Genomic DNA, 11,288 nt, shown 5'->3' on the forward strand with positions numbered 1-11,288 from the left:
GATAACATCTTTTCGCGGTATCAGCGTCTGCGCCGGTACCGTCGCATCGTTCGGCTTGTTATACGCATGAACGATGCGCCATCAGCCCTGTGGCGTTTTGACACAGAACGTCGGAGCACTGTGCGGGGACTTTGATTCCCGCACTTGTCCTGCTTTACGACGACTTTCAAAGAAGTCGTCGATCGCTTTTACTTGCTCTCGCGGCAGTGGCCACTGCCGCGTAACACAATACTTCGTGCCCGGCACGAGATCAATCTCGTGCTGAATGCCTTTATCCTGCGGAAGCTCCGCAGGAATCTCTTCCAGGAGTACGTCTTTGTACTCCCTCAACAATTCGTAATAGGGACTCGACTTCAGCAAGTCCCAACCTTGTTCCTCGAAGCGCTCTCGCTTCGTCTTCGCACTGAGAGTGTCTTCACTCTCAGTGGTACTTCCCATGAAGAGCAGTCTCAGCTCTTCGCTCTCGCTCTTCGTTCTTTCGCTGTTCGACAGAACGCAGACTTGCTCGATGCGTCCATTGCGCAAGTCGCGTGTGAAGCGCTTCCAACTCATGGCTGGAAGCGAAGTCAACTCCGACGCCGTCGTCGGAGGATTCGCGAGTCCCATTTCGCGATACTGGAATCCAGTATCGGTGCGTGAAGACGCTTAGCGTCTCGACATCCGGCGTCACCGCCTCAGTCTGCCCAGCAGACTGCTCTTGTTGCGTCTCGGTCCCGGACCGAGACTTGCGCAGCGTTCTTCGCATGCGCCGCCTTCCTGTTGTGCGGAGCCCGGCTCCGCACAGTTGTTCTTCTGGTCCAGGCCCGGCCATGGACGGTTGTTCGCCGGCGGACCCTGTCCGCGGGCGCGCGGTATCAAGCCCGGCTTGACCGAATTTTCCTTCGTGCAGCCCGGCTGCACGGTAATGTGTCCCTTCGCCGGCCGACCCTGTCTGCGGGCGCGCGATATCAAGCCCGGCTTGATCTCATGGCGCTTCGTCGTACAGCCCGGCTGTACGACAGCATGCAAATTGCGTCAGTGCGGTACGTTTGCAACCGTCCGCACTGTTTGCAGCGTCAACTCCCGGAGTTGACACGCCTTCGTCACCTCGACGCCATTCATTGGCGGAGCCCCTCATGCCCGAGGGTGCGTCGGCTCCCGGAGCCGACGCGCCGTTGTCGACCTGACCTCTTCGGGTCAAGGACTGTCCCTTACACGCTTGAACGTGGGTGTTGGTTCCCGGAACCAGTACATCTCTTCCTTCCGACGTCGGCAGCATTGCCGACGCGGGTTTCACTTGTGCGCGCCCTCGCGCACTCCTTGGGCACTCCGGGACAGCGGCATAAAGCGCTGTCTCGACTGGTGAGTCGCGCGCACCAGCAGGTGCGCGCGCTGCGGTAACAGGGCCATCGCTCTCTGTTCCGCTGTCGCGTCCGAAGCGCACGAGCGTGCGCTTCTTCCAGTCTATCACCGGATCATGCCGTGCAAGCCACGGCATGCCCATTACTACGTCGAACTTATCGTCCAGGTCCAGGACGATAAAGTGTTCGACAAACACTCGTTGTTTGTACGAGAAGCGCACGTTCACGACGCGCTTCTCAGTCTTCACGATGGCACCTGTTGCCAGTCGTACCTCCAGAAGACTTCGAGGTACATTTACCTCCTCGAAGTCAAGACTCGGCAGGCTCCGTAGTCGAACAAAGTTGTTCGACGCGCCTGAATCTACCAAAACTCGAAGAGAGTCACTCACTCTCTTCGAGTAAACCTTCAAGATGACTAGGTTTGGCCTGTCATCTTGTTTCTTGCAGTGAGAGCTGGTCTCACTGGGGGCTGCAGTCCTCAGTGCCGCGTGCCCGATGCTGGCACGCGCGACTGCATCACCAGTAGGGCGCCCCGCGCCTACTGGATGTTCGCGTTTTTTATTGGTCCGCGGCGATGCCTAGCATCGCCACGACGGCCACCTCCAGGGGGCATGGGAGCTGTGCACTCCCGTGCAAAGTGACCGATCCTTCCGCAACGGAAGCATCGCACGTTACCTCCCTGCTGCTGGTAACCAGCAGTTGTTGCGTTCGAGAGGTCCATAGGCTCCGGACCTCCCGTCCTCGCTACCGGGCGCGGTTGCGGCCTCGGTACGTTCACATGGAGTTTAGCCTGCCGCAGGCTAAACTCTTCTTGCATGGCAAGAGTGATTGCAGCTTCGAGAGTACTCGGGTACTCTCGGAAGAGATAGGTCTTCACGGGCCCATCTCTAAGTCCTTTCATGAACGTGACGACCTTGGTCGCCTCGTCAATCGGGTTAGTCACGATATTTGATACCAAATATCGTGCGCGCTGCGCGTAAGCATGGACGTCATGCTTACCCTGCTGAAGGTCGAGGAACTCCGCCCTCGACCGGAACTCGTTTTGCGGGTGCTCAAACGCTTGTTTGAGCTCCTCTTTGAACACTTCGTACGTGCTCAAGCACGTAGGATCGGAGAGTCGGCGTCCATACGCCCAACTCCTTGCGCGTCCGCCAAGGCAGGACATGGCGAACGCGACTTTCGACAGCGGGTCGACGATGCGTCGAGCCGCTATGGCTGTGTCAAGCTTGACAAGCCACCGGAGGAGAGGCTCGCCTCTCTTCCCACGTAATTGCTTACGCTCAACTTTAATGGTTGAGCACGCGGTGTCGTCCCTGACGACGCCGTCACTGAGGAAGCAGCATCACGCTGCTCCTTCATGATGAACCCCAGAGCAACACCATGTTGCTCCGTCGGCGATAGCGTACGCAGCATTGTAGCTATCGCCGCTTCTCCAATGACTGTTGACAGTCGTTGGAGGGCTTCCCACTCTGGGTCAGACAGGTGGGGGCAGTCAGCGCGTGCAACATGCGTTGCAGGCGTATTGGAGCTCTCCATGGGCACCTCCGTTCACATGGGGTTCTCGGCTCCGCGTTCGTACACCTCGTACGAACGTCAAGTAGTCGGTCGTTGGACGGACTACAAAGTGCTACCAGGTGTAGTGGGCCTACTTTGGCTCACTACTTTAGCTTACACGTTGCGCAACGTGTATGAGGAAGCGTAAGTACTTCGTAATTACTTAGGTTAATTATATTTGAATACACAAATATAAGTTAAGTAAGATAGGATTCCAAGTGACTTAGATTAGGTAAAATGAGAACTGTATTGTTTGTAAATTGACCTTCCTCTAAAATCTGCTAAAAACTGTTTATCATCTATGAAAGGGGTTGGCAGCGGCTGGCTGTCAGAGCCCCGCTAATATGCACGTCTCTGATTGGTAGAAAGATGCTGCTTTCTACCAATAGGATCTTTGGGTATGTGTGGACCACTCATTGTGGTGGCCCACTTCAATGTATCCATTGGTGTGACTTACACCAAGGTGAGGAAGTATCCAAAACTTTTAACAGATAACCTATCTGTTAAATTCACAAGTGGCTTGCAGCCACTTGTACGTGTAACCCCGTTACAGAGAAGAAGTATATAATATTCCAACCGGGTAAAAATCGGTGGTCCCGGAGTCAAATATGGCAGCGGGATCCCCTTGTGGCGTAGGACAAAGGTAAAAGGATAGTCAATGAGGGCCCCGTTTTACTGCATCCAGTGAGAAATCGGGCAGAGCCTATTTGAGACTGCGGTAAACACCTGGTTACTAATCCGCCTTTTAGAGTTATGGAGATAATCGCCTTTAAAGTTAGCCGAATGATTTTCGGAGTTAAGTAAAGTTTCAAGAAGCCGCAGGTTTTGTGTTTTGAAAACTCAAATGTTTTGAAAACTCAAACAGTCACAAAACTGAAATTTCCCCGCACATTGCACCACTCTATTGCAAATCACATCGCAATCCACCACTCTGATACAAGCCGCAGCGACGCCGTCAACTTCCGCGCCCCCAAGCTTCATGCCGGGCTCTTCCACCGTGGACCAACCACTGTCAAGTTCGCTGACGCTGATTCCCCAGTCCCCAAGTCAGTTTGCAACTGCAACTACGCCCCAAGACGACATCCAACTTGCACAAAACTCTCAACGATTCTAGAGTCGAGATAGTGAGCGAGATATGGAGAGTGAACGCGAAGAAGAGATGAGTGACGATCCAGATGACAGTGCGGACGAGGGCTGATGTGAGGAAGAGAGTTCTATTGAACAGGAGAGCTCCGATTTGACGGCTGACAGTGTGGAAAGCGCTGATGAAGACGACAAGGTCATAAGTAACAATTGATTGAAGTCGATCTTCAGCAGAAGGTCCCCAGCCTGATTCAGGCGGATGAATGCGAACGTCGTTGTCTGGAGGGGAAAGAGCGTGAGATCGAGTGGTTGGTGTGCTCCCTTTCGTAGATGACTCGCTCGGAGCGAACGACAAGTATCTACACGGTGCTTGCATTGCTGATGTAGACAGACACTGTGACTCGTCGCCGAGGCTCGGGAGCGCGTGACAAATTCCACTACGAGTTCGTGACGGTAATATCGCCCCGAAAGTAGCTTAACAAGCATGCAGCAAAAGTTAATGTTGTGTGGCTTGTGAAGTGGTCTCAAAAGATTGTCGCAGAAGTTGCCGATGTGGTTCCTGCACGAGTTCGTCTGCAGAAGGCCAGCAATGGGAAAACGGCAAAGTATTATAGTCGCGAGGACTACACCATGCTACTGGCAGGCTTTACATGGACCGCTATTTACGACATCCACACCTATATGGATCGAATCAGCCTGTGAATGAGGGAGCTAGCCCCAGCCACGACGCGAAAGCTGCTGAGCCTTCACTGTCTAACTATTCGTATTCGTTCTCTTTGGTCGAACGTTTGTGACCTCTGCGCTATCTGCCAGTCAAGAATGCGGGGCGGACCGACTGCTGATGAATCCGAGGAGCTTGGGCTTCACACAGAATCAGCGAGACGCATGAGGTAAGAATGAGTGATGTGGATAGAAGCAACGTTTTATTTGGCGAAGGTCACTAATATCATTTTATTCTACCTTATGCTGAACAGAAAGGAATACAAAGCTGACAACGCAGCAACGCGTACCGATGTGTCAACCAATGACACGGCTGTCATTGTCATGGATGTTTTTCAAAATCTGATAGTCCCTTCACTTTCGTCAACGCCATCGCAGTGGTACATTTGTTCGCTGTGAACGTCAACGTGTTTAGGATCTTCTACGAGGATGACGGTATTCAAACAAACTACGTGTACGATGAGAGCGTCAGTGGAAAGGGCTTAGATCAAGTGAACTATATGCTTGATCACTTTATTCGAACGTTTCTTGTTCCGGCTGAGAAGAAGAAGCTGATAGTCTATGTTGACAACTGTTCGGGTCAGAATAAAACAACCTCCTGATCAAGTTCCTACTAGCCCATGTTCAAATGGGCGTCTTCGAGAGGATCGACTACAAATTCTTTGTCAAAGGACATACAAAGAGTTCCTGCGACATAGGTTTCGGGCACATTCGCAAGCACGTCTCACGGCAGGATCTGTGGACCATGGACTATATTGTAAATACTGTGAAAGACTCGGCGACAACGAACACTACCGTACACATATCCCGGTGCGGCGATTTCTTCATGAGCTACAAACCACTGGTCAGTGAACTCTACAAGACGTTAGTTGGCGTTCAACACTACCAGCTTCTCACGATGAACCAGGTGTGATACAGTGCCGAAAGCGTCCCGATAGCTTGGTGGAAGAGAGGATCTTCGGGAAAAGATTGACGGAATGCTCACGGAGGGCACCAAGGTTACCAGGATGTTCACCACTTCCTATCCGCGCTTCCGCCACCGCCGAAAAGGTGCCACGATGAACCAAGTAATGCGTAAGTACGTGTCAGACGAGTTCAAGATGGTGCATTGTATGCAGTACCGACGGAAGAGCAAGATGCTGACGCTCGACCGGTCAAACAAGCGCGACGTGGGCATCGCGCAGCAACGGCTGCTGCGGCAAAGACGAAAGCTGAGCGTCGCGGACGAGAGAACAATGCAAAGAGTGCTGGAACAGCAAACAAAAAGCTGAAAGCGACTCGTGATATGCGAGAATGTAGATCTGGTCACATTGATACGTATCTCCATGTCAATCAAAATGTTACTAATGTGAGCAGATGTCATTCAATTGAAATTGGGTGAGAAATCGAGAATTTTATTAACTTCCCGTGTGAATCCGAAGAAACGGACGACGCCATTGGCTCCGCCGCGAAATTTGACATCTAGCTCGCCAATAAAAAATAGATTCTCTTGATTTGAATTTGGCTGCGCCGCTCGCTGGTTTTGTATCAAATCTTCTGCGTTATTGTCTGCGCCAAACGCAGACAAGTTCGAAAACCCACTTGAGTGGTCGCCATACAAACTGCTGTTATTTCTGGAGTAATCCAGAATGCTCAAAATTTGTCTACGTAGGCAAAGACAAAATGTACCGTAAAAGTCGCTTCTTCCAACGGAGGGCCTTCCGCAGCGGCAATATGTATAAGAGCTGGGTAGACTTTTCCAAGCGTTCAGGATAGATACACTCGGTATGAAGCTGCCGGTGATATGATTGTGGGTTCTTCGCAGAGATTGTGAGTCCAAACTATCATCACAGAACACTCGGCGGCCGCAATAAACTCAGTACTGCAGGTGTCATCTTGGGCAATCGACTGCTTATGGCTTTTGTAGGCGTAAGTGCATCCATTCATCTGAAGCACAAAACCCGTGATCGATATGCGATCATCCTTTTCACTGCCGAGATCTGCATCTGCATAAGCCGTGAAATGCAAATCAGGGCTTGCGGGCTTCTTCCACAAAAGTCCATAGTCCCGAGTGCCTTTTCAATGCCGTAACACTCTCTTCGCCGTCACAAAATGCTCCTTGGTGTACTTACTCATATACTTTCCAAGGGTTCGCACTGCTTTAGCGATATCCGGGCGAGCACCTTGCAGTAGGTACTGGAAACACCCACCAGCTCTCTGTAGGGTATGCTGGGGTCATTAACCTCTGGTTCGTCCTCCCCCACAGGTTCAGGCAGATTTCCTAGTGCCTGCGGAGTAGCAACGGGCCGGCAGTCTTCCATGCCAAAGCGCTTCAACACTTTGTCAATGTAGCCACGTTGTGACATCCACAGTGCCTCGCCAGGAACATAAGAAGCCGCCATACGCAATAAATCAGTAACAGGACCCAGGTCTTTGATCTGGAACTGGGCTTGGAGTTCACGCAGAACAAGTTCAATGTTTTCATTAGTCCCCACGACAATCAAATCGTCTACATAGATGGCTACAAATATCGGGCTGCCTCCCACTGAGCGCGTGTAGATGCCTCCGTCCATCTTATTCCGGCGAAAGCCACACTTCCTCAAATATCTGTCCAGGATCTGATACCAGATCAATGGCGCTTGCTTCCATCCGTATAAGCTGTGCAACAACTTGCACACACGACCCGATCCGTCATCGAAATACTCAGGCATCTCCATGTAGATATCAACGTCATCATCAATCGGTCCATTTAAGAACGCAGTTACAAAGTCTACATGACGGGCGGAAAGCCCCAAGTGGAGAGCCAACAGCAGGATAAATTTCACTGCTTCCTGTGCGACTACAGGAGCTTACGTCTCCCAGTAATCTACACCATAACGCTGCTGACATCCTTTTATTGTGATCCTGGTTCGGTAACGCACGACATTTCCCTGAGCATCACGCTTCCTCGCCAGCACCCACTTGCCTGTCAGCACCTTTTGTCTTTGGGCCGCTCAACTAGCTCCCAAGTGTTGTTTCGCATGAGGTCTCCATACTCCTTCTCCAGAGCTTCGATCCACTTTTCTGCATCAGGTCCAGACAAAGCTTCATCTAATGTCTGCGGCTCCATCAGAATATTCACAGCCTCAATTACCAAACTTAGCGGAATGTCTACTTCATAGTCTTTGTACTTCGGATTTGCTCGTCGTATGCGAGTCGAGCGTCGAAACGACTCAGCAATATCACTCAGTTCTTCTTCATCCTCATCGCTCCCACTGTCACTAAGTGCATTAGCAACTTCCGTCATCGGAACGGCGCGATCTCCAGACGCAATAGGAACTGACGTCTTTTCCTCTAGATCATCAACTTCAGCAGCATTGAGATCAACATCACAGTCAACCTCACCGCCAACCACTCCCTTCCCCACCGAAGGTGAGGTTCCTCGCGATATCTCAGGCAGCTGACTAAGAACAGGACTGCCGCTAGGCACACCCCGCTGGTCTCGCATATCCTGGCTGACATCAGCCTCAGCACGTATGGTACGCAGGGGGTTAGCCCCGCGCAACAACTGCTGATCCCCCACCGCAGCAGGAGAAGTTTCCTCAGGACCACTCGACAGCCTTGCATTAGGCGCACCTGTACAAACCGGGGTATCCACTTCAGTATCGAAGGTAGCAGCGGCATCACCGTCGCAGCGGCGGCGCTTTAAAGGATGCTCATCAGAGGTTAAATCACTGTTATCACATTTTACTCCAGTCACAGGTAGTCGTACGAAAGGAATCACTCCAGGCAGAGCGCGTTTACGCCCTTTGTCATAGCAATTCGCGAGCAAGCGATCCACATAGCTTCGGTCGACAGTCCATCCTTCGTGAAATTCAACTGATCGGACCTCTTGCACTTTGCCAGTGATCATACTTAATACACGGAAGCTTTCAGAATGCTTAGCAAAACCCATGAACAAACCAGCCTGTCTGGATTCTCTAACTTTGACTTCCGTAACTTTTTGGGCGTGAATACGAACACTAGATAGCCCCAAGTCCGCAGCTTGGACACGTCAGGGCGCTCACCGAAGCGCCGGTAGTACGGCGTCTCCCCACCAAGAGCTTTTGTTGCTGAAATATTCCTCACTTCCACCGCAAAACCAAATCCCTCCCCCCACAGAAGGTCGGGCATGTTCGCAGCAGTCAGAATGCAACGCACTTGAGCCGCGACGATACCGTTCATCCTTTCCAGCAGTCCGTTTTCTTCGGGACTGTATCCATTCGTCCAGGTATACTCAATTCCTTGAGAAGTGAGGTACGTCGTCATCTTGTTGTTGAGGAGTTCACGGCCTTGATCAGAGTTCAAAACTTCAATCTTTTGGCCTTGAGCACCAGCCACTTGACGTGAGTTAACCCTTTCGTGGCAGAAGGGCGCAAAACTCGCCCTTTGAGCATGTTTGCAAAACAGGGTAGCCAAACACGCCCTTAAAGGGAAAAACGACTCAAAACACCAATTTTAAGAAATTCCCAATCAAAGAGCCGTTTGGGGTGGACATCATGGGATGCTGACCTAGCCGAGCACCCCATGTAGTTTCAATCTACATCCGCCAACCGCTCGCACTCCTGCACATGCAATCCTGCGTAACATTCACACTGTGATTCACCATGGTAATGTATTTCGAACCTGCTCCGCACCCTTCCAGGCCAGGGTCCATGTCGGTCTCCCAGTCTCACGTGTGTCGTCGGCTATTGAACAGTTCTTTTGTCCACGAAGGGAGGCGGGGCTGCTAGCTAGACGAACTGTTTGTGGCTCGTGCGGTAATGCATTTTACAGGTCCATGGAGACCTGTTAAGTGCTGCCGTCGTCTCGTAGCTTTTAGTTTTGGCCAATCGCATCTTGCGATTACGGTACTCTGTTTTGTTTCATGCAGTGCTTGAGAGGCCTAAGCTGGTCGGTCTCTTTGGAAAGAGGCACAGGCAGATCTCGCTTGTAGTGGATGGAACCGGAGCCACCCTTGTCGATCACTTCAAATAACCGCTCGCCTAGTAGTTCTCGCATGGGGAAGCGCTTCAGAAAGGTCTCCTTGCCCATGCTGATTCCGTCTTTGCTGCTGGCTAGACCCTTGAAAGTCTCGCGCAGCAGCCGCATATCCTCATCGCCAAACCGCTTCGTGGCCTCTCGCTCCTCAGATGACAGCCGACGGCCCGAAAACTCGCGAGAGAGCGGCGAGTTCCCCATCTTGGCTCAAGTCTTCACACAACCAGATCTTTGTAGCTCCTTGTACTCTGCAGCAAGATGCAAGATGGGAAATGAATAACGTCGAGGATGACGCTAACAATAGCTGGTAGTTTTGCACAGGAGTCTCTTACCTCGTGCACGTGCACACCGTCCCGTACATTTACCTCACGCAGGACGAGAAGCAAATGGACCGCAACACGGCCATGCAGGCGGTCAAGTTGATCCTGCATTTTGGCTTCAAATTTGTGCACAAGGATCAACGCACGCGTGGCGGCAAGAAAAAACACTCTGGCCACATCAAGGTGGTTGGTCGCAACGTGAACGCTGAGGCTCACAACGTGAGCGAGGGGGTGTGTCTGGCTCGCGGCGCTACCACCATCGTGCTCCTTACTACGGCAATGATATAAAATAAAGCCAGATTTTTAGCTAAGTGATAACACTTCGCTCACCTCTCGACGCACAGCCACTCGTCCACCCGACTGAATTCCTGGTTAAGCGGCTCCTGTTCCTTCAAAGAGACGCCTGCGACGACGTTCTTCCTGCAGCGCGTTAGTCTGCCGTACTTAGTTCTTCACTACCACATCGCCCCACTACAGACCCGCTTGCACCTGGTAACTCCAGCAGGCAATGGCCCCCTCCTCGGGTCATGATGGTCATCACAGCCACCAGTGTGAGCACATTCTGCAACTTGTACCATTTTCCAGGTACATTTATCATCCGTCGCATTCCATTCTGACGATGCTGGGCATTAGCCGCGCGCTGGGTCTCCGCCCGCAGGCGCGTCTGGGGATCCTCCCCGCTGGCCGGCAGTTGGGGCCGACCGCGGCGTCTCGAGGCTTCGCTTCCTACCGTTCCCAGGCGCCGTCCAAGTGGACCAGGAGGCTGCTCATCGGTGTCCCCACATTGGGTGTACTCACCTTCGTGGTACCGTGTACTCCTAGTAGAAGACAGCCCCCAGTCGTTCGAAACCGTGAGGGGCCTGCTCACGCCGGAGGCGACAATCTCTGGCGCCTGTAAGTACGCATGCTCTGCGAGAGCGTGAACCAGCATGATAATGCGCTGTCATTCTACCAGGCAGCTATGAAGAGTCTCAAGGCAGTGAATGCCATCAGCGTCCGCTGCGTCGTCGGCATAAAGCTCATGGACCAGATGGGGAAATGTTACCACTACCTGTACGTGGTTGCGTTGACAGTGAGCTGTGAGATTGTTGGGGTAGTTGTATTCACTTGATTATTGTGCTGGTTTTTATGGGTAGAGGGCGGCACGAACCAACAGAGAAGCTCTTCAAGAAGGTCGTCCGTCTGTACGAGAAGTACCGTGGCGAGTTCTCCGAGAACGCCCCGTCTCGTTCGAACGACCACGTAATGACTTAGCAATGTCCTGTGGTGGTAACTGCTGAGTTATATACCGTGC

At 52.1% G+C, this 11,288-nt stretch overlaps 2 protein-coding genes across 2 annotated transcripts; one reads left to right on the plus strand and one right to left on the minus strand.

The window, feature by feature from the left end:
- Positions 1-9,539: 9,539 nt before the first annotated feature.
- IUM83_01721 (CAMK/CAMK1 protein kinase) lies at positions 9,540-9,875 on the minus strand (the record flags this gene model as incomplete). The annotated part of the gene is made up of 1 exon (XM_067925595.1): positions 9,540-9,875. The coding sequence occupies one exon, from the start codon at positions 9,873-9,875 to the stop codon at positions 9,540-9,542; it is 336 nt and encodes a 111-aa protein (XP_067800830.1).
- Positions 9,876-10,898: 1,023 nt separating this feature from the next.
- Positions 10,899-11,248, plus strand: IUM83_01722 (uncharacterized protein; the record flags this gene model as incomplete). Its single annotated transcript, XM_067925596.1, has 2 exons — positions 10,899-11,047; positions 11,131-11,248. 2 exons carry the CDS (start codon positions 10,899-10,901, stop codon positions 11,246-11,248), a joined length of 267 nt encoding a protein of 88 aa, XP_067800821.1.
- Positions 11,249-11,288: the final 40 nt, after the last annotated feature.

The sequence above is a fragment of the Phytophthora cinnamomi genome (genome assembly GCF_018691715.1).
Source record: "Phytophthora cinnamomi strain GKB4 chromosome Unknown Contig0, whole genome shotgun sequence".
Classification (NCBI taxonomy): domain Eukaryota; phylum Oomycota; class Peronosporomycetes; order Peronosporales; family Peronosporaceae; genus Phytophthora; species Phytophthora cinnamomi.